Source organism: Leptodactylus fuscus, unplaced genomic scaffold (genome assembly GCF_031893055.1).
Source record: "Leptodactylus fuscus isolate aLepFus1 unplaced genomic scaffold, aLepFus1.hap2 HAP2_SCAFFOLD_66, whole genome shotgun sequence".
Taxonomy (NCBI): Eukaryota; Metazoa; Chordata; class Amphibia; order Anura; family Leptodactylidae; genus Leptodactylus; species Leptodactylus fuscus.
The window spans coordinates 128,325-153,389 of record NW_027440693.1 but is presented as its reverse complement, the minus strand read 5'-3'; the positions used below and the strand labels follow the sequence as shown (position 1 = coordinate 153,389).

General features: G+C 49.3%; 1 protein-coding gene across 1 annotated transcript; it reads right to left on the bottom strand.

The window, feature by feature from the left end:
- Positions 1-318: 318 nt before the first annotated feature.
- On the bottom strand, positions 319-25,038 carry PNO1 (partner of NOB1 homolog). Its single transcript, XM_075261939.1, has 7 exons — positions 24,805-25,038; positions 13,352-13,501; positions 11,786-11,869; positions 4,905-4,965; positions 4,122-4,239; positions 2,020-2,090; positions 319-797 (listed from the first exon to the last, which is right to left on the bottom strand). Exons 1-7 carry the CDS (start codon positions 24,961-24,963, stop codon positions 730-732), a joined length of 711 nt encoding a protein of 236 aa, XP_075118040.1. The 5' UTR covers positions 24,964-25,038; the 3' UTR covers positions 319-729.
- Positions 25,039-25,065: the final 27 nt, after the last annotated feature.

The following is a 25,065-nucleotide window of genomic DNA, read 5'->3' as shown; positions in this document are numbered from 1 at the left end:
CGAGGGGTGCGGCGAATCTTTGGCGGTATTCCCCCAAGGGCAAAGATGGATGTATCTAGTAGTCGTATCTGTACAAGGCTGCAGTGTAAGTCGCCACTAATATATATATATATATATATATATATATATATATATATATATATATATATTATATATATATATATATATATATACATACATATATATATATACACACACACATATATATATACACACACACACACACATACACACACACACATACATACACACACACACACACACATACACACACACACACATACACTTTGTCCCAACATGTAGAATATTCAGTCAGAGAAATCTGAAAATAATTTATTCTAATTAACCTGCAGAATTGACATTTGCACCGTTTCCCCCCCCCCCAGATATGGGCTTGTCCATATAAGATGGCGGGTTCACCCTCTGGAGTACGTGGCACTTGGGTCTTCTGTGCTGGCCACAGCCTCTAAGGTAGATCACAAGCCATAAGGTCATTGGTTTGCACAGTTACAGCCCCAGGGGTACAAAACGCATGGTGTCATCTCCAAGTCGTCCATCAGCTTCAGCCATCCCCTATAGCGAGTCGCAAATTTATTTGTATGGAAGGTTAGAAAAATGTAGATGGGGCCCCGAGGCTCCAAACATCACCAGTAGGGCACAGTTATATTGGTAAGGGGTATCCATGGGGTATCTGCAGTATATCAGTCATTATGGTGGTTCATTACAGGGTTAAAATCGATCTGCCGATCTGCTGGCCACTGCTCGGATATTTCCATAGACTTTTGATGGAGGGCTCCCTGTTGGGACAAGAAAACATGTCAAAGTATCACAGAATTAAACAAAGTACCAGAAATGGAAAGAGGTGGGAGAGGGGTCGGGGGCCAGTCCTAATCCACGGACTGTCATGTAGGAATATTGTGCTCATAAAAGCCCTGCTATAATACAGTCTGACCAGGAAACGGGAGTGAGGGGGTGATGGGGTGTGATGGTTTGGTCACCAACTTACAAGGCGTCTTGTACTACAGACAAGCCCATCTCTTGCAGTCGCCCTTACACTGGGCTGCAGGTCCTCACCAATGCTGTAAATACCAGGGCGCAGCACCATCTGCCAGGACTTACTGGAACTTATAGTTACTCCCAAAGCTCAGCTACATCCAGAAACCAAAAGGTGAACCCAGACATACACGGCCCCCCAATACCAGCAATAGCCCCTTCACACGATCCCTTTAGTCCAGAGGAGAATGTCCATAGCAAGTCCAGGAGCAGAGAAGATGGAGGTCAGTAAACTGAAGGGCTGCCAGTATCTAATATGTATGTAAGAAGAAGATAAAGCAATGGGAGAAGAGGGGAGACATCAGCAAGCTCAGAGAACTCCATCCTGAACAGGTCACACCCAGCACCTTGCCCAAGTCTGCAGCACCGTAGCCGGTGACTTACAATCCTCAAACCTCCAACTCCCAGCAGGCCCTGACACCTGCAGATCTTCCAAGCAAAGAGAAGCAAAGAAAGGCCACAAGTAGCTGCTGCGGTGCAGGGTCAGGTGCTGTATTGTAGTAGATCCTGCTGGGAGGGCGGCATACTGGCACAGCATGGTAATATCTGACACCGGCGAGGCTTCAGCACCATGGATTGCCTGGTTAGACAAGTGTAGGGACCCCAAAAACCCCTCAGTCAGGACTGGGCCTTATACTGGGGTCACAACACTTCCTAATCAAACGGACAATCTGATGCAAAGCACAGTACGATGTAGGGCCCCAATGGCGGACAGTAACGTGGTAGCTATATACTATCAACGCCCGTCCAGAAGGTAACCCCTTTAAGATAGCGGTACAGAAACCAAACCTGCAGGGCCTCCTGGCTCATAGAAATGCAAGTGGACCAATCACACAACCATAGGGTGCAATGGGGGCTTTATAGTGCCCGCTGCAGAAACACTCAGTCCCCAATGCATTAGCTGGAGTCCAATGTGAACAGCGTGTAGACAGGACATTTATGGTGTGTAATGGCGGCTGCACTTACCCAGAATAAGGTTACAAATCGCTGTCCTCGCCATCTTGATGTTTTGAAATGATCCCAAAAGATGTATTTTACTATATTTATATAAAAAGAGAAAAAACCTGTTATAATGTAACCTGATAATGTGACCTGTCCCCAAATAATGCAGTTTAATACGGTCCGACGTGCTGCAGGTTTCTATATACATCATATGTAACGCGTATGTAACACGTATGTAACCCCATTAGAAGCGGCCACTACTGCCTTCAATAAGGAGAGGGGTCCTGTATAGAACAATCCAGGGGCTGTGATAGCTGAGAGACCCCAATGAAGTGGAAATTCTACCCAAATACATCATCATTTATAAGGAAGGGGTCAGGACTAGCACGGACTCTGCCATATACAGTGTTGGCCAAAAGTATTGGCCCCCCTGCAATTCTGTCAGATAATCCTCGTGTTCTTCCAGATAATGATTGCAGTCACAAACGCTTTGGTATTTTCTTCATTTAATTTGTCTTCAATGGGAAAACCACAAAAAGAATTGTCAAAAAGCCAAATTGGATCTAATTCCACAGCAAACATAAAAAGGGGTGGACAAAAGTATTAGCACTGTTTCAAAATCATATGATGCTTCTGTAATTTGTGTAATTAACAGCACCTGTTACTTACCTGAGGCACCTAACAGGTGGTGGCAATAACTAAATCACACTTGCAGCCAGTTGAAATGGATTAAAGTTGACTCCACCTCTGTCCTGTGTCCTTGTGTGACCACATTGAGCATGGAGAAAAGAAAGAAGACCAAAGAACTGTCTGAGGACTGAGAAGCAAAATTGTGAGGAAGCCTGAGCAATCTCAAGGCTACAAGTCCATCTCCAAAGCCCTGAATGTTCCTGTGTCTACCGTGCGCAGTGTCAGTAAGAAGTGTAAAGCCCATGGCCCTGTGGCTAACCTCCCGAGATGTGGACGCAAAAGAAACATTGACCAGAGATTTCACCGCAAGATTGTGCGGATGGCGGATAAAGAACCTCGACTAACATCCAAACAAGTCCAAGCTGCCCTGCAGTGCGAGGGTACAACAGTGTCACCCCGTACTATCCAGCGTCAGCGTCTGAATGAGAAGGGACTGTATGGTAGGAGGCCCAGGAAGACCCCACTTCTTACCCACAGACAGAAGCCAGGCTGGAGTTTGCCAAAACTTACCTGAGAAAGCCAAAACCGTTCTGGAAGAATGTTCTCTGGTCAGAGGAGACAAAAGTAGGAAAAAAGAGAAGAAGACGCCCCCTACAGTCAGACATGGCGGAGGTCCCTGATGGTTTGGGGTTGCTTTGCTGCCTCTGGCACTGGACTGCTTGACCGTGTGCATGGCATTATGAAGTCTGAAGACGACCAACACATTGTGCAGCATCATGTAGGGCCCAGTGTGAGAAAGCGGGGTCTCCCTCAGAGGTCAGGGCTCTTCCAGCAGGACAAGGACCCAAAACACACTTCAGGTCAGCACTAGAAAATGGTGGTGAGAGAAAGCCCTGGAGACTTGTAAAGTGGCAGCAATGAGTCCAGCCCTGAATCCCATAGAACACCTGTGGGGGAGGGGGAGAGATCTCTTGGGGGCAGTTTGGAGAAGGCCCCCTTCACATCTCAGGGGGGACCGCGAGCAGGAGCCAAAGAAGAAGGGTCTAAGATTCCAGCAGAGCCTTGTAAGAAACTCATTGCTGGTTAGCGGAAGCGGTTGTGCGCAGTTATTGTGTCTAAAGGTTGTGCTACCAAGTATTAGGCTGAGGGCGCCAATACTTCTGTCCGCACCAGTTCTGGAGTTTTTGGTAAAATGATCAATGATGTGACTTTTTTTCATTCTCTTTTGTGTTTTTTCATTGCAAGCAAAATAACTGAAGATATTACCAAAGAGTCAGTGCTGTGTAATCATTATCTGGGGGACAGCGAGGATTATCTGACAGGACTGCAGGGGGCGATACTTATACTGTATATACCCTGTGTCACTTATATACTATATAAGAGTCTGTGCTGTGTAATCATTATCTGGGGGACACCGAGGATTATCTGACAGGACTGCAGGGGGGCCAATACTTTTGGCCAACACTGTAAGACATACCTAGACTGTCTATACTTACGTGTCAGCCAGAACTATCCTCGTCCTCGTCACATTCTCAATGGTGAACTTTGTCTTTCCTCCTTTTCCAGCTATTCTGCCGATCGCCCGTGAGAGATGGTCGCCCTTTAAGGGCTTAACTGTGGAGACAATAAATTGGGATATGATATACAGAAAATTCATTCAATTGAAAATCAATGGTAGACAAATTTAGGGATCCCCATGTCAGATTAAAGTATCTTCTCCTCAGACTCAGGACCTGACACTCAGAACACATGGCCACGTTCACATCTGCGTTGGAGTCTCCGGGTGAAAGTCTTTTTGGTCGGACAGTTTTGAGTTTTATAGATCGGACACCCATTCTAAATAATCGTGCTCCAGCTCCCCGATGTGCACCGGCCGCTCCGACACGCTCAGATTTGTTTTCTGATGATTTTTGAAGCCAAAACCAGGAGCGGATGATAAAAGGCGAGAACCTTAAAGGACAATCCAAGACTTCATTCTGCTTCAAAAACCACAGAAAATACCTGAAGTGGAGATCACGTGGTTTCCACAAGGGGATCTGCTGCCCACGACAAGCACCAGGATACGAGAACGTTCAGACGTCACAGAAGTACTTGGACAAATCCTGCAAATATCAGTGACTTGTGCCGAGGCTATAATGTGCCTGGCCCCCTATAGAATAGATCCCCCCCCCAGAATATACCGGACACGTGATTATAGGAGCCGGACAAGGGCTGGGATAACATGTGATGGGTCAAGTCCAAGATCCTCCCCCACACGGCCCATTGTATGTGCAACTCACCGTCTGTCACTTCAAAGGTTTCTAAGAAGAGATCGTCAAGTCGTATCAGAGCCAAAGCGTCCTGGGAGAGAAAGAGACAAATGATTATTAGAGATGAGCGAACAGCACGCCCCATAGAAATGAATGGAAGCACCTGGCACGCAGACTGACGGCGGCCGGCCACTTGACCCCCCGCGTGCCGGCCGCTTCCATTCATTTCTATGGGAGCGTACTGTTCGGAACGGCTGATCCAAACAGTGTTCGCTCATCTCTATTATTTATATATCACCATTAATCCCATGGTTCTGTACATTATTATATTAATCCCATGGTGCTCTGTACATTATTATATTAATCCCATGGTGCTCTGTACATTATTATATTAATCCCATGGTGCTCTGTACATTATTATATTAATCCCATGGTGCTCTGTACATTATTATATTAATCCCATGGTGCTCTGTACATTATTATATTACTCCCATGGTGCTGTACATTATTATATTAATCCCATGGTGCTCTGTACATTATTATATTACTCCCATGGTGCTCTGTACATTATTATATTAATCCCATGGTGCCGTACATTATTATATTAATCCCATGGTGCCGTACATTATTATATTAATCCCATGGTGCTCTGTACATTATTATATTAATCCCATGGTGCTCTGTACATTATTATATTAATCCCATGGTGCTCTGTACATTATTATATTACTCCCATGGTGCTGTACATTATTATATTAATCCCATGGTGCTCTGTACATTATTATATTAATCCCATGGTGCTCTGTACATTATTATATTACTCCCATGGTGCTCTGTACATTATTATATTAATCCCATGGTGCTGTACATTATTATACTAATCCCATGGTGCTCTGTACATTATTATATTAATCCCATGGTGCTCTGTACATTATTATATTAATCCCATGGTGCTCTGTACATTATTATATTACTCCCATGGTGCTGTACATTATTATATTACTCCCATGGTGCTCTGTACATTATTATATTACTCCCATGGTGCCGTACATTATTATATTAATCCCATGGTGCCGTACATTATTATATTAATCCCATGGTGCCGTACATTATTATATTAATCCCATGGTGCCGTACATTATTATATTATTCCCATGGTGCTCTGTACATTATTATATTAATCCCATGGTGCTCTGTACATTATTATATTATTCCCATGGTGCTCTGTACATTATTATATTAATCCCATGGTGCTCTGTACATTATTATATTAATCCCATGGTGCTCTGTACATTATTATATTATTCCCATGGTGCTCTGTACATTATTATATTAATCCCATGGTGCTCTGTACATTATTATATTAATCCCATGGTGCTCTGTACATTATTATATTAATCCCATGGTGCTCTGTACATTATTATATTAATTCCATGGTGCTCTGTACATTATTATATTAATTCCATGGTGCTCTGTACATTATTATATTAATCCCATGGTGCTCTGTACATTATTATATTAATCCCATGGTGCTCTGTACATTATTATATTAATCCCATGGTGCTCTGTACATTATTATATTAATCCCATGGTGCTCTGTACATTATTATATTACTCCCATGGTGCTGTACATTATTATATTAATCCCATGGTGCTCTGTACATTATTATATTAATCCCATGGTGCTCTGTACATTATTATATTACTCCCATGGTGCTCTGTACATTATTATATTAATCCCATGGTGCTGTACATTATTATACTAATCCCATGGTGCTCTGTACATTATTATATTAATCCCATGGTGCTCTGTACATTATTATATTAATCCCATGGTGCTCTGTACATTATTATATTACTCCCATGGTGCTGTACATTATTATATTACTCCCATGGTGCTCTGTACATTATTATATTACTCCCACGGTGCCGTACATTATTATATTAATCCCATGGTGCCGCACATTATTATATTATTCCCATGGTGCTCTGTACATTATTATATTACTCCCATGGTGCTGTACATTATTATATTACTCCCATGGTGCTCTGTACATTATTATATTAATCCCATGGTGCCGTACATTATTATATTAATCCCATGGTGCCGTACATTATTATATTAATCCCATGGTGCCGTACATTATTATATTATTCCCATGGTGCTCTGTACATTATTATATTAATTCCATGGTGCTCTGTACATTATTATATTAATCCCATGGTGCTCTGTACATTATTATATTAATCCCATGGTGCTGTACATTATTATATTAATCCCATGATGTCTTGGTAAGGAGTTCCAGAGTATGGGGGATGCACAGGAGAAATCTTGGAGACGGTTGTGTGAGGAGCGGATGAGAGAGGAGCGGAGTAGGAGGTCATTGGAGGATCTGAGGTTACGTGTGGGCAGGTAGCGGGAGATGAGGTCAGAGATATATGGAGGGGACAGGTTGTGGATGAGGTCAGAGATATATGGAGAGGACAGGTAAGGTCAGAGATATATGGAGGGGACAGGTGAGGTCAGAGATATATGGAGGGGACAGGTGAGGTCAGAGATATATGGAGGGGACAGGTGAGGTCAGAGATATATGGAGGGGACAGGTGAGGTCAGAGATATATGGAGGGGACAGGTGAGGTCAGAGATATATGGAGGGGACAGGTGAGGTCAGAGATATATGGAGGGGACAGGTGAGGTCAGAGATATATGGAGGGGACAGGTGAGGTCAGAGATATATGGAGGGGACAGGTGAGGTCAGAGATATATGGAGGGGACAGGTGAGGTCAGAGATATATGGAGGGGACAGGTGAGGTCAGAGATATATGGAGGGGACAGGTGAGGTCAGAGATATATGGAGGGGACAGGTGAGGTCAGAGATATATGGAGGGGACAGGTGAGGATGAGGTCGGAGATATATGGAGGGGACAGGTGAGGATGAGGTCAGAGATATATGGAGGGGACAGGTGAGGTCAGAGATATATGGAGGGGACAGGTGAGGTCAGAGATATATGGAGGGGACAGGTGTGGATGAGGTCAGAGATATATGGAGGGGACAGGTGAGGTCAGAGATATATGGAGGGGACAGGTGAGGTCAGAGATATATGGAGAGGACAGGTGAGGTCAGAGATATATGGAGGGGACAGGTGAGGTCAGAGATATATGGAGGGGACAGGTGAGGTCAGAGATATATGGAGGGGACAGGTGAGGTCAGAGATATATGGAGGGGACAGGTGAGGATGAGGTCAGAGATATATGGAGGGGACAGGTGAGGATGAGGTCAGAGATATATGGAGGGGACAGGTGAGGATGAGGTCAGAGATATATGGAGGGGACAGGTGAGGATGAGGTCAGAGATATATGGAGGGGACAGGTGAGGATGAGGTCAGAGATATATGGAGGGGACAGGTGTGGATGAGGTCAGAGATATATGGAGGGGACAGGTGAGGATGAGGTCAGAGATATATGGAGGGGACAGGTGTGGATGAGGTCAGAGATATATGGAGAGGACAGGTGTGGGTGAGGTCAGAGATATATGGAGGGGACAGGTGAGGTCAGAGATATATGGAGGGGACAGGTGAGGTCAGAGATATATAGAGAGGACAGGTGAGGATGAGGTCAGAGATATATGGAGGGGACAGGTGAGGATGAGGTCAGAGATATATAGAGAGGACAGGTGAGGATGAGGTCAGAGATATATGGAGGGGACAGGTGAGGATGAGGTCAGAGATATATGGAGAGGACAGGTGTGGATGAGGTCAGAGATATATGGAGGGGACAGGTGAGGATGAGGTCAGAGATATATGGAGAGGACAGGTGAGGATGAGGTCAGAGATATATGGAGGGGACAGGTGAGGATGAGGTCAGAGATATATGGAGAGGACAGGTGAGGATGAGGTCAGAGATATATGGAGGGGACAGGTGAGGTCAGAGATATATGGAGGGGACAGGTGAGGATGAGGTCAGAGATATATGGAGGGGACAGGTGTGGATGAGGTCAGAGATATATGGAGAGGACAGGTGTGGGTGAGGTCAGAGATATATGGAGGGGACAGGTGAGGTCAGAGATATATAGAGAGGACAGGTGAGGATGAGGTCAGAGATATATGGAGAGGACAGGTGAGGTCAGAGATATATGGAGGGGACAGGTGAGGATGAGGTCAGAGATATATGGAGGGGACAGGTGAGGATGAGGTCAGAGATATATGGAGGGGACAGGTGAGGTCAGAGATATATGGAGGGGACAGGTGAGGTCAGAGATATATGGAGGGGACAGGTGAGGTCAGAGATATATGGAGAGGACAGGTGAGGATGTGGTCAGAGATATATGGAGGGGACAGGTGAGGTCAGAGATATATGGAGGAGACAGGTGTGGATGAGGTCAGAGATATATGGAGGGGACAGGTGAGGATGAGGTCAGAGATATATGGAGGGGACAGGTGAGAATGAGGTCAGAGATATATGGAGGGGACAGGTGAGGTCAGAGATATATGGAGGGGACAGGTGAGGTCAGAGATATATGGAGGGGACAGGTGAGGTCAGAGATATATGGAGGGGACAGATGTGGATGAGGTCAGAGATATATGGAGGGGACAGGTGAGGTCAGAGATATATGGAGAGGACAGGTGAGGTCAGAGATATATGGAGGGGACAGGTGAGGTCAGAGATATATGGAGGGGACAGGTGAGGTCAGAGATATATGGAGGGGACAGGTGAGGTCAGAGATATATGGAGGGGACAGGTGAGGATGAGGTCAGAGATACATGGAGGGGACAGGTGAGGATGAGGTCAGAGATATATGGAGGGGACAGGTGAGGATGAGGTCAGAGATATATGGAGGGGACAGGTGAGGATGAGGTCAGAGATATATGGAGGGGACAGGTGAGGATGAGGTCAGAGATATATGGAGGGGACAGGTGAGGATGAGGTCAGAGATATATGGAGGGGACAGGTGTGGATGAGGTCAGAGATATATGGAGGGGACAGGTGAGGATGAGGTCAGAGATATATGGAGGGGACAGGTGTGGATGAGGTCAGAGATATATGGAGAGGACAGGTGTGGGTGAGGTCAGAGATATATGGAGGGGACAGGTGAGGTCAGAGATATATGGAGGGGACAGGTGAGGTCAGAGATATATAGAGAGGACAGGTGAGGATGAGGTCAGAGATATATGGAGGGGACAGGTGAGGATGAGGTCAGAGATATATAGAGAGGACAGGTGAGGATGAGGTCAGAGATATATGGAGGGGACAGGTGAGGATGAGGTCAGAGATATATGGAGAGGACAGGTGTGGATGAGGTCAGAGATATATGGAGGGGACAGGTGAGGATGAGGTCAGAGATATATGGAGAGGACAGGTGAGGATGAGGTCAGAGATATATGGAGGGGACAGGTGAGGTCAGAGATATATAGAGAGGACAGGTGAGGATGAGGTCAGAGATATATGGAGGGGACAGGTGAGGTCAGAGATATATGGAGGAGACAGGTGTGGATGAGGTCAGAGATATATGGAGGGGACAGGTGAGGATGAGGTCAGAGATATATGGAGGGGACAGGTGAGGATGAGGTCAGAGATATATGGAGAGGACAGGTGAGGTCAGAGATATATGGAGGGGACAGGTGAGGATGAGGTCAGAGATATATGGAGGGGACAGGTGAGGATGAGGTCAGAGATATATGGAGGGGACAGGTGAGGATGTGGTCAGAGATATATGGAGGGGACAGGTGAGGTCAGAGATATATGGAGGAGACAGGTGTGGATGAGGTCAGAGATATATGGAGGGGACAGGTGAGGATGAGGTCAGAGATATATGGAGGGGACAGGTGAGGATGAGGTCAGAGATATATGGAGGGGACAGGTGAGGATGAGGTCAGAGATATATGGAGGGGACAGGTGAGAGGTGAGGTCAGAGATATATGGAGGGGACAGGTGAGGATGAGGTCAGAGATATATGGAGGGGACAGGTGAGGATGAGGTCAGAGATATATGGGGGGGCAGGTGAGGATGAGGTCAGAGATATATGGAGGGGACAGGTGAGGATGAGGTCAGAGATATATGGAGAGGACAGGTGAGGATGAGGTCAGAGATATATGGAGGGGACAGGTGAGGATGAGGTCAGTGATATATGGAGGGGACAGGTGAGGATGAGGTCAGAAATATATGGAGGGGACAGGTGAGGATAAGGTTAGAGATATATGGAGGGGACAGGTGAGGATGAGGTCAGAGATATATGGAGAGGACAGGTGAGGATGAGGTCAGTGATATATGGAGAGGACAGGTGAGGATGAGGTCAGAGATATATGGAGGAGACAGGTGAGGATGAGGTCAGTGATATATGGAGGGGACAGGTGAGGATGAGGTCAGAAATATATGGAGGGGACAGGTGAGGATAAGGTTAGAGATATATGGAGGGGACAGGTGAGGATGAGGTCAGAGATATATGGAGAGAACAGGTGAGGATGAGGTCAGAGATATATGGAGGGGACAGGTGAGGATGAGGTCAGAGATATATGGAGAGGACAGTTGAGGTCAGAGATATATGGAGGGGACAGGTGAGGATGAGGTCAGAGATATATGGAGGGGACAGGTGTGGATGAGGTCAGAGATATATGGAGGGGACAGGTGTGGATGAGGTCAGAGATATATGGAGGGGACAGGTGGGGATGGCTTTGTGTGTTAGCGTTAGTAGCTTGAACTCAATTCGCTGGGCTATGGGTAACCAGTGAAGGGACTGGCAGAGGGGAGCAGCCGATGAAGATGGGGGAGGGGGGGGGGGGGAGGTGAATTAAACGAGCAGCACAGTTTAAGAATAATCATATACAAGGCCAAGGAGCCTCAAGAGAACTCAGAAATAACCGGCTGGGCCCCGAGTCCCCCACTGTCCCCGCACTGGCGCTGGGATCCATCTTACCTCCACCTGGAAACCCATGATGAACGCTTTCACAAAGTCTGCAGCTTTTGTTAATGCCGCAACGTCTGTTGTCTCCTTACAAGTCTGGAAAGAAAGCGTAAAACATCCAATAAGACCTACGACGTGCACAGACCACCCAACCCTGGGCCAAGGACACTGTACAGAAATCCTTGGTTAAAGAGGTGAGCCAGCTGGTGCAGCCAATGCAGCATATTGGGGCGCAGTCAGTAAGGGGGGGTCTGTCAGACTCTGCAGATCCAGATCACCTGAATTGCAGTAAAAGATGTTTTCTCCTTATTAGTCGCTGCCTTCATTGCTGAGATAGCGATCGCTGCTTTTGTCAATATGCAAATTATCTCTTTGGAGCAATGGGGGTGTAATTATTCCACCTCATTATTCCAAAGAGCACATTTACATATTGACAAAAAACGGGGGCAGTGATTCACAAAGGGAAACCAATGTGGGATTCAGGTGACCTGACCTACCTGCGGGGCTGGCTTCATATACTTGGCTCTGTGTGGAAAAGTGCAGACTTCCGGACACGACAGATTTTTGGTGTGCGCGCCTTCTGAGACGCTGCACAATTATTACAAGGCTTCTTATTTGTGACTTTATTGATGCCAATGGACACCAAAAGCAAGTTATCGTCTGTTCATAGGATAGGGGATACCTCACAAATCAGTGGGGTCCGACCAGAGGCGTAGCTCCTGGGCCACAATGCAAAATTTGTAATGGAAACCATTGAGAATATTGGTAAATTTTATGGGGAAGTGGGACATTTGGGGCTTCCTCAGGTGCAAGGCTCTGCTATCTTTGCACCCCCTATAGCTCCACCACCAGATCCAACTGCTGAGATCCCCACTTATAAGGGGGAAAAGGAGTGGGGGGTCCGGCAGCAAACTCATGGCTTCATTCAGCTCAATGGGAGTGCAAGAGATAGACAAACTACAGCTCTCAGCCATCTCTGATGCTGCCATTGAAGTGAGTGGAGAAATGCACACACTGACCCACCACCACCCCAATCAGAATGGGGGACACAAGTTCCCAGATCTCCTTATCAGTGGGGGGTCTGAGCGATCTGCACATTATCACCTATCATATGGGGATCATTACCTATTGTGAGAAAACCCCTTTAAATGTCTTGTCCAGGAAAAGCTTTTCTTTGCAAGTGGGCCAGTGAACAAAGAAACAAGCCATGCACCCCCCCCCCCGCTCTCCCACCGGTCCTGCTGCTGCCCCCCCCCCCTTTTCCAACGGTCCTGCTGCCCATCTCCCCCCCCCCCCCCCCAGGCCGACCCCCCCTTCCCCAGTCTCCCACCGGTCCTGCCGCTCCGGGTCTTTTGGTGGAAGTCTCTGCCACATGTGACAAATGATTGGCCTCAGTGTTCCTCTGTAGCAGGGATTTGCCCCCAAAGTAGCAGGACTGCCCCGTGGTAGGAGACAGCGAGGACACAAAAAACCGCATATCCCGGGCGACACCTTTAAGACCAGCAGGTAACATGCCGATATTAATGGTGGCCCCCATTATCCAGCAGGGCCTCCTCTAGTTCTCCAGATCCCTCTTACCCTTATTTCTACGTTTCTCGTCTTAAGGTTAAAGCGGACTTGAAGCTGTAAGTGTTCTACGATGGGAGTGAAGATCTTCATCCAGTTTTCTTTCAGAGGCGTGTATCTGTTAGACGGGACCGGGATTTTCCTCATTTCATCTTTGTCTCCCTGCAAAAAGATCTCACATATAGTAATAGAATCCAGAGAATGGAGCAAACTATAGACTAATGCAATGTATTATACAGCAGATCTAACGCCATCACAGGCCCGGGTCACATCTGTGTATGGGGGGGGAGGGGGAGGGGAGCTTTGGGGACACACAGAAAGGTAAGCAGTTACCTCAGGAAACCCTCGGACCCCATAGACTAGAATTTGGCTGCCTGCACAGCTTTTCTCTTTTCATTTTTCATGTGGAAAGGGGAACAGAAACCCCAAACACAGACGTGAACCAAAACTCAATGTACAAAAAAACCCCAAGAGTGACAAGTTTAACATTAAAAGAAAAGCAAAAGTTTAAAAAAAGTTTTCCACAGAATTAAACTTCCAAAGAATTTCCAGCCAGGAAAGGGTGCGATGTCTCTCGAGCTCTATTCACACAGCACATTCATTACAGTAGGGGAATAACGAAAATCAATAAGTGATAAATGAGGAGGGTTTTGGCTGGGGGATGGGATGGCAGCATCGTCTCACTCCTGCTGCCACTACCTCCCTGCAGTGCAATGTGCGGCCCCCTAAGCTCTGAGGACAGGGAGTCCCACTGAACCCATTCCCCAGTATCTGCCATGCTATTACAGACATTGTTTTACACCTTTTCTGGCACCAAATCTCAGGAATATGGTGGTCAGCAGCTCACTGTCACCTCCTACCACAACAGGAACCGTCCGTGCAGACAGAAAAGGTGCAAAACCTGCCCTCACCTACCGACCACCGACAAGATCCCGGGGACCTTCACCTGCAGCCACCTAATGTGGGGTATGTAATATTATGCACCAAATATCCCACTGGGGTCTTCTGTATATAGGAGAGACGGGTCAGAAACTCAGAATGCGGATGAACTCGCACCGCACACAATTACAGAGCAGAGACTGGACCTCCCGCTGCCGGAACACTTCTGCAATGAAGAGCAGACTATCACCAATCACATGAACGTTCGGGTTTTAAGGGGAAACTTCAAATCCAAGAAAGAGAAGGATTTAAGAGTATAAGCTGATGACCCCGAACAACACACTCCAGGAGGGGCTGAATCTGTCACACGCGTTTATGGCATCTTACAGGAATCATTGACCACTCATTGTACTGATAAGGAGCCTGTGACCTGTACCAATGACCATTCCCCCCTCCCCCACCTGACATTGTATTCCTATATAAATCTGCAGCCTTCAGAAATTGTCTTATACTTCACCTGAGGAAGGGGCCGAGAGCTTCAAAATCTTCTGTAACCTGCCATCACTATTAGCTAGCCATCAAAAAAGGGATCAACTACTGAAGACCCTCAAGTTTTTTGTCTTTTTATATATCCTGTACCAGACATGACCCCAGTGACTATCCTGTACCAGACGTGACCCCAGTGACTATCCTGTACCAGACGTGACCCCAGTGACTATCCTGTACCAGACGTGACCCCAGTGACTATCCTGTACCAGACATTACGTGACCCCAGTGACTATCCTGTACCAGACATTACGTGACCCCAGTGACTATCCTGTACCAGACATGACCCCAGGAACTATCCTGTACCAGATATGACCCCAGTGACCATCCTGTACCAGACATGCCCCCAGGAACTATCCTGTACCAGATATGACCCCAGGGACTATCCTGTACCAGACATTACGCGACCCCAGTGACTATCCTGTACCAAACATGACCCCAGGAACTATCCTGTACCAGATATGACCCCAGGGACTATCCTGTACCAGATATGACCCCAGGGACTATCCTGTACCAGACATTAAATGACCCCAGTGACTATCCTGTACCAGACATGACCCCAGGAACTATCCTGTACCAGATATGACCCAAGTGACTATCCTGTACCAGACATTACCCCAGTGACTATCCTGCACCAGACATAACGTGACCCCAGTGACTATCCTGTACCAGACATTACGTGACCCCAGGGACTATCGTGTACCAGACATTACGTGACCCCAGGGACTATCCTGTACCAGACATGACCCCAGTGACTATCCTGTACCGGACGTGACCCCAGTGACTATCCTGTACCGGACGTGACCCCAGTGACTATCCTGTACCGGACGTGACCCCAGTGACTATCCTGTACCGGACGTGACCCCAGTGACTATCCTGTACCGGACGTGACCCCAGTGACTATCCTGTACCGGACGTGACCCCAGTGACTATCCTGTACCGGACATGACCCCAGTGACTATCCTGTACCGGACATGACCCCAGTGACTATCCTGTACCGGACATGACCCCAGTGACTATCCTGTACCGGACATGACCCCAGTGACTATCCTGTACCAGACATTACCTGACCCCAGTGACTATCCTGTACCAGACATTACCTGACCCCAGTGACTATCCTGTACCAGACATGACCCCAGGAACTATCCTGTACCAGATATGACCCCAGTGACTATCCTGTACCAGATATGACCCCAGTGACTATCCTGTACCAGACATTACCTGACCCCAGTGACTATCCTGTACCAGACATGACCTCAGTGACTATCCTGTACCAGATATGACCCCAGTGACTATCCTGTACCAGACATGACCCCAGTGACTATCCTGTACCAGACATGACCCCAGTGACTATCCCGTACCGGACATGACCCCAGTGACTATCCTGTACCAGACATGACCCTGGTGACTATCCTGTACCAGACATTACCTGACCCCAGTGACTATCCTGTACCAGACATGACCTCAGTGACTATCCTGTACCGGACATGACCCCAGTGACTATCCTGTACCAGACATGACCCCAGTGACTATCCTGTACTGGACATGACCCCAGTGACTATCCTGTACCGGACACGACTCCAGTGACTATCCTGTACCAGACATTACATGACCCCAGTGACTATCCTGTACCGGACATGACCCCAGTGACTATCCTGTACCAGACATGACCCCAGTGACTATCCTGTACCAGACATGACCCCAGGGACTATCCTGTACCAGACGTGACCCCAGTGACTATCCTGTACCAGACGTGACCCCAGTGACTATCCTGTACCAGACATTACGTGACCCCAGTGACTATCCTGTACCAGACATTACGTGACCCCAGTGACTATCCTGTACCAGACATGACCCCAGGAACTATCCTGTACCAGATATGACCCCAGTGACCATCCTGTACCAGACATGCCCCCAGGAACTATCCTGTACCAGATATGACCCCAGGGACTATCCTGTACCAGACATTACGCGACCCCAGTGACTATCCTGTACCAAACATGACCCCAGGAACTATCCTGTACCAGATATGACCCCAGGGACTATCCTGTACCAGATATGACCCCAGGGACTATCCTGTACCAGACATTAAATGACCCCAGTGACTATCCTGTACCAGACATGACCCCAGGAACTATCCTGTACCAGATATGACCCAAGTGACTATCCTGTACCAGACATTACCCCAGTGACTATCCTGCACCAGACATAACGTGACCCCAGTGACTATCCTGTACCAGACATTACGTGACCCCAGGGACTATCGTGTACCAGACATTACGTGACCCCAGGGACTATCCTGTACCAGACATGACCCCAGTGACTATCCTGTACCGGACGTGACCCCAGTGACTATCCTGTACCGGACGTGACCCCAGTGACTATCCTGTACCGGACGTGACCCCAGTGACTATCCTGTACCGGACGTGACCCCAGTGACTATCCTGTACCGGACGTGACCCCAGTGACTATCCTGTACCGGACGTGACCCCAGTGACTATCCTGTACCGGACGTGACCCCAGTGACTATCCTGTACCGGACATGACCCCAGTGACTATCCTGTACCGGACATGACCCCAGTGACTATCCTGTACCGGACATGACCCCAGTGACTATCCTGTACCGGACATGACCCCAGTGACTATCCTGTACCAGACATTACCTGACCCCAGTGACTATCCTGTACCAGACATTACCTGACCCCAGTGACTATCCTGTACCAGACATGACCCCAGGAACTATCCTGTACCAGATATGACCCCAGTGACTATCCTGTACCAGATATGACCCCAGTGACTATCCTGTACCAGACATTACCTGACCCCAGTGACTATCCTGTACCAGACATGACCTCAGTGACTATCCTGTACCAGATATGACCCCAGTGACTATCCTGTACCAGACATGACCCCAGTGACTATCCTGTACCAGACATGACCCCAGTGACTATCCCGTACCGGACATGACCCCAGTGACTATCCTGTACCAGACATGACCCTGGTGACTATCCTGTACCAGACATTACCTGACCCCAGTGACTATCCTGTACCAGACATGACCTCAGTGACTATCCTGTACCGGACATGACCCCAGTGACTATCCTGTACCAGACATGACCCCAGTGACTATCCTGTACTGGACATGACCCCAGTGACTATCCTGTACCGGACACGACTCCAGTGACTATCCTGTACCAGACATTACATGACCCCAGTGACTATCCTGTACCGGACATGACCCCAGTGACTATCCTGTACCAGACATGACCCCAGTGACTATCCTGTACCGGACATGACCCCAGTGACTATCCTGTACCGGACATGACCCCGGTGACTATCCTGTACCAGACATGACCCCGGTGACTATCCTGTACCGGACATGACCCCGGTGACTATCCTGTACCAGACATTACATGACCCCAGTGACTATCCTGTACCGGACATGACCCCAGTGACTATCCTGTACCAGACATGACCCCAGTGACTATCCTGTACCGGACATGACCCCAGTGACTATCCTGTACCGGACATGACCCCAGTGACTATCCTGTACCGGATATGACCCCAGTGACTATCCTGTACCGGACATGACCCCAGTGACTATCCTGTACCAGACATGACCCCAGTGACTATCCTGTACCGGACATGACCCCAGTGACTATCCTGTACCAGACATGACCCCAGTGACTATCCTGTACCGGACGTGACCCCAGGGACTATCCTGTACCGGACGTGACCCCAGGGACTATCCTGTACCGGACGTGACCCCAGGGACTATCCTGTACCGGACGTGACCCCAGGGACTATCCTGTACCAGACATGACCCCAGTGACTATCCTGTACCAGACATGACCCCAGTGACTATCCTGTACCGGACATGACCCCAGTGACTATCCTGTACCAGACATGACCCCAGTGACTATCCTGTACCGGACGTGACCCCAGGGACTATCCTGTACCAGACATGACCCCAGTGACTATCCTGTACCGGACGTGACCCCAGGGACTATCCTGTACCGGACGTGACCCCAGGGACTATCCTGTACCGGACGTGACCCCAGGGACTATCCTGTACCGGACGTGACCCCAGGGACTATCCTGTACCAGACATGACCCCAGGGACTATCCTGTACCAGACATGACCCCAGTGACTATCCTGTACCAGACATGACCCCAGTGACTATCCTGTACCAGACATGACCCCAGTGACTATCCTGTACCGGACATGACCCCAGTGACTATCCTGTACCAGACATGACCCCAGTGACTATCCTGTACCGGACATGGCTCCAGTGACTATCCTGTACCGGACATGACCCCAGTGACTATCCTGTACCAGACATGACCCCAGTGACTATCCTGTACCGGACATGACCCCAGTGACTATCCTGTACCGGACATGACCCCAGTGACTATCCTGTACCGGACATGACCCCAGTGACTATCCTGTACCAGACATGACCCCAGTGACTATCCTGTACCGGACGTGACCCCAGTGACTATCCTGTACCAGACATGACCCCAGTGACTATCCTGTACCAGACATGACCCCAGTGACTATCCTGTACCGGACGTGACCCCAGTGACTATCCTGTACCGGACGTGACCCCAGTGACTATCCTGTACCGGACGTGACCCCAGTGACTATCCTGTACCGGACATGACCCCAGTGACTATCCTGTACCAGACATGACCCCAGGGACTATCCTGTACCAGACATGACCCCAGGGACTATCCTGTACCGGACATGACCCCAGTGACTATCCTGTACCGGACATGACCCCAGTGACTATCCTGTACCAGACATGACCCCAGTGACTATCCTGTACCAGATATGACCCCAGGGACTATCCTGTACCAGACATTACGCGACCCCAGTGACTATCCTGTACCAAACATGACCCCAGGAACTATCCTGTACCAGATATGACCCCAGGGACTATCCTGTACCAGATATGACCCCAGGGACTATCCTGTACCAGATATGACCCCAGGGACTATCCTGTACCAGACATTAAATGACCCCAGTGACTATCCTGTACCAGACATGACCCCAGGAACTATCCTGTACCAGATATGACCCAAGTGACTATCCTGTACCAGACATTACCCCAGTGACTATCCTGCACCAGACATAACGTGACCCCAGTGACTATCGTGTACCAGACATTACGTGACCCCAGGGACTATCCTGTACCAGACATGACCCCAGTGACTATCCTGTACCGGACGTGACCCCAGTGACTATCCTGTACCGGACGTGACCCCAGTGACTATCCTGTACCGGACGTGACCCCAGTGACTATCCTGTACCGGACATGACCCCAGTGACTATCCTGTACCGGACATGACCCCAGTGACTATCCTGTACCGGACATGACCCCAGTGACTATCCTGTACCGGACATGACCCCAGTGACTATCCTGTACCAGACATTACCTGACCCCAGTGACTATCCTGTACCAGACATTACCTGACCCCAGTGACTATCCTGTACCAGACATGACCCCAGGAACTATCCTGTACCAGATATGACCCCAGTGACTATCCTGTACCAGATATGACCCCAGTGACTATCCTGTACCAGACATTACCTGACCCCAGTGACTATCCTGTACCAGACATGACCCCAGTGACTATCCTGTACCAGACATGACCCCAGTGACTATCCTGTACCAGACATGACCCCAGTGACTATCCTGTACCAGACATGACCCCAGTGACTATCCTGTACCGGACATGACCCCAGTGACTATCCTGTACCAGACATGACCCCGGTGACTATCCTGTACCAGACATTACCTGACCCCAGTGACTATCCTGTACCAGACATGACCTCAGTGACTATCCTGTACCGGACATGACCCCAGTGACTATCCTGTACCAGACATGACCCCAGTGACTATACTGTACTGGACATGACCCCAGTGACTATCCTGTACCGGACACGACTCCAGTGACTATCCTGTACCAGACACGACTCCAGTGACTATCCTGTACCAGACATTACATGACCCCAGTGACTATCCTGTACCGGACATGACCCCAGTGACTATCCTGTACCAGACATGACCCCAGTGACTATCCTGTACCGGACATGACCCCAGTGACTATCCTGTACCGGACATGACCCCAGTGACTATCCTGTACCAGATATGACCCCAGGGACTATCCTGTACCAGACATGACCCCAGGGACTATCCTGTACCAGACATGACCCCAGGGACTATCCTGTACCAGACATGACCCCAGTGACTATCCTGTACCAGACATGACCCCAGTGACTATCCTGTACCAGACATGACCCCAGTGACTATCCTGTACCGGACATGACCCCAGTGACTATCCTGTACCAGACATGACCCCAGTGACTATCCTGTACCGGACATGGCTCCAGTGACTATCCTGTACCGGACATGACCCCAGTGACTATCCTGTACCAGACATGACCCCAGTGACTATCCTGTACCGGACATGACCCCAGTGACTATCCTGTACCGGACATGACCCCAGTGACTATCCTGTACCGGACATGACCCCAGTGACTATCCTGTACCAGACATGACCCCAGTGACTATCCTGTACCGGACGTGACCCCAGTGACTATCCTGTACCAGACATGACCCCAGTGACTATCCTGTACCAGACATGACCCCAGTGACTATCCTGTACCGGACGTGACCCCAGTGACTATCCTGTACCGGACGTGACCCCAGGGACTATCCTGTACCGGACGTGACCCCAGTGACTATCCTGTACCGGACATGACCCCAGTGACTATCCTGTACCAGACATGACCCCAGGGACTATCCTGTACCAGACATTACGCGACCCCAGTGACTATCCTGTACCAAACATGACCCCAGGAACTATCCTGTACCAGATATGACCCCAGGGACTATCCTGTACCAGATATGACCCCAGGGACTATCCTGTACCAGATATGACCCCAGGGACTATCCTGTACCAGACATTAAATGACCCCAGTGACTATCCTGTACCAGACATGACCCCAGGAACTATCCTGTACCAGATATGACCCAAGTGACTATCCTGTACCAGACATTACCCCAGTGACTATCCTGCACCAGACATTACGTGACTATCCTGTACCAGACATTACGTGACCCCAGGGACTATCGTGTACCAGACATTACGTGACCCCAGGGACTATCCTGTACCAGACGTGACCCCAGTGACTATCCTGTACCGGACGTGACCCCAGTGACTATCCTGTACCGGACGTGACCCCAGTGACTATCCTGTACCGGACGTGACCCCAGTGACTATCCTGTACCGGACATGACCCCAGTGACTATCCTGTACCGGACATGACCCCAGTGACTATCCTGTACCGGACATGACCCCAGTGACTATCCTGTACCGGACATGACCCCAGTGACTATCCTGTACCGGACATGACCCCAGTGACTATCCTGTACCAGACATTACCTGACCCCAGTGACTATCCTGTACCAGACATTACCTGACCCCAGTGACTATCCTGTACCAGACATGACCCCAGGAACTATCCTGTACCAGATATGACCCCAGTGACTATCCTGTACCAGATATGACCCCAGTGACTATCCTGTACCAGACATTACCTGACCCCAGTGACTATCCTGTACCAGACATGACCTCAGTGACTATCCTGTACCGGACATGACCCCAGTGACTATCCTGTACCAGACATGACCCCAGTGACTATCCTGTACCAGACATGACCCCAGTGACTATCCTGTACCAGACATGACCCCAGTGACTATCCTGTACCAGACATGACCCCAGTGACTATCCTGTACCGGACATGACCCCAGTGACTATCCTGTACCAGACATGACCCCGGTGACTATCCTGTACCAGACATTACCTGACCCCAGTGACTATCCTGTACCAGACATGACCTCAGTGACTATCCTGTACCGGACATGACCCCAGTGACTATCCTGTACCAGACATGACCCCAGTGACTATCCTGTAACAGACATGACCCCAGTGACTATCCTGTACCGGACACGACTCCAGTGACTATCCTGTACCAGACATTACATGACCCCAGTGACTATCCTGTACCGGACATGACCCCAGTGACTATCCTGTACCAGACATGACCCCAGTGACTATCCTGTACCGGACATGACCCCAGTGACTATCCTGTACCGGACATGACCCCAGTGACTATCCTGTACCGGACATGACCCCGGTGACTATCCTGTACCAGACATGACCCCGGTGACTATCCTGTACCGGACATGACCCCGGTGACTATCCTGTACCAGACATTACATGACCCCAGTGACTATCCTGTACCAGACATGACCCCAGTGACTATCCTGTACCAGACATGACCCCAGTGACTATCCTGTACCAGACATGACCCCAGTGACTATCCTGTACCAGACATGACCCCAGTGACTATCCTGTACCAGACATGACCCCAGTGACTATCCTGTACCGGACATGACCCCAGTGACTATCCTGTACCAGACATGACCCCGGTGACTATCCTGTACCAGACATTACCTGACCCCAGTGACTATCCTGTACCAGACATGACCTCAGTGACTATCCTGTACCGGACATGACCCCAGTGACTATCCTGTACCAGACATGACCCCAGTGACTATCCTGTACCAGACATGACCCCAGTGACTATCCTGTACCGGACACGACTCCAGTGACTATCCTGTACCAGACATTACATGACCCCAGTGACTATCCTGTACCGGACATGACCCCAGTGACTATCCTGTACCAGACATGACCCCAGTGACTATCCTGTACCGGACATGACCCCAGTGACTATCCTGTACCGGACATGACCCCAGTGACTATCCTGTACCGGACATGACCCCGGTGACTATCCTGTACCAGACATGACCCCGGTGACTATCCTGTACCGGACATGACCCCGGTGACTATCCTGTACCAGACATTACATGACCCCAGTGACTATCCTGTACCGGACATGACCCCAGTGACTATCCTGTACCGGACATGACCCCAGTGACTATCCTGTACCGGACATGACCCCAGTGACTATCCTGTACCAGATATGACCCCAGTGACTATCCTGTACCGGACATGACCCCAGTGACTATCCTGTACCAGACATGACCCCAGTGACTATCCTGTACCAGACATGACCCCAGTGACTATCCTGTACCAGACATGACCCCAGTGACTATCCTGTACCGGACATGACCCCAGTGACTATCCTGTACCAGACGTGACCCCAGTGACTATCCTGTACCAGACATGACCCCAGTGACTATCCTGTACCGGACATGACCCCAGTGACTATCCTGTACCAGACATGACCCCAGTGACTATCCTGTACCGGACGTGACCCCAGGGACTATCCTGTACCAGACATGACCCCAGTGACTATCCTGTACCGGACGTGACCCCAGGGACTATCCTGTACCGGACGTGACCCCAGGGACTATCCTGTACCGGACGTGACCCCAGGGACTATCCTGTACCGGACGTGACCCCAGGGACTATCCTGTACCAGACATGACCCCAGGGACTATCCTGTACCAGACATGACCCCAGTGACTATCCTGTACCAGACATGACCCCAGTGACTATCCTGTACCAGACATGACCCCAGTGACTATCCTGTACCAGACATGACCCCAGTGACTATCCTGTACCGGACATGACCCCAGTGACTATCCTGTACCGGACATGACCCCAGTGACTATCCTGTACCGGACATGACCCCAGTGACTATCCTGTACCGGACATGACCCCAGTGACTATCCTGTACCGGACATGACCCCAGTGACTATCCTGTACCGGACATGACCCCAGGGACTATCCTGTACCAGACATGACCCCAGGGACTATCCTGTACCGGACGTGCCCCAGGGACTATCCTGTACCGGTTTGATCCTCTATCTACAGACTATAAGCAGCCGGTGCATTCAGCTACAGAACAAACACGTCCCGACTACACCAACGTGACCCGCACTGCTGATGTCATGATGTATTAATATGACGTCACCTTCTTCCCAGTCCTGTATACGTACCATCAGCTTGTCTCCAGATATCGGTGGGAAATCCGGCCTCTTAGTGGGCTGCTCCCCGGTATCCATGGCTTTCTCGTCGGCTGCCCGCCTCTTCCTGCTCCTCTTAGCCGTGACACTGGTGAAGGCTTCTCCGGCAGCGGCTGCGCTTTCTGTCTCCATGACTATTACGGTAATACCGGACGATTTGTCTCCCAGCACGTGTAAGATGGAGGAACCCGGGAGAAAGAGGCGGAGCTAAACCAACAGGCCAAATAGAAGAGT

What these genes read in the sequence shown, in the direction of transcription:
- PNO1 (XM_075261939.1), bottom strand. Translation starts at nt 24,963, where the DNA reads ATGGAGACAGAAAGCGCAGCCGCTGCCGGAGAAGCCTTCACCAGTGTC. An exon ending in TCATGGGTTTCCAGGTGGAG is followed by an intron (nt 4,966 to 11,785) that starts GTAAGATGGATC and finishes TTTCTCTCCCAG; the next exon opens with GACGCTTTGGCTCTGATACG. An exon ending in AGGATAGTTCTGGCTGACAC is followed by an intron (nt 2,091 to 4,121) that starts GTAAGTATAGAC and finishes ATATAAATATAG; the next exon opens with TAAAATACATCTTTTGGGAT.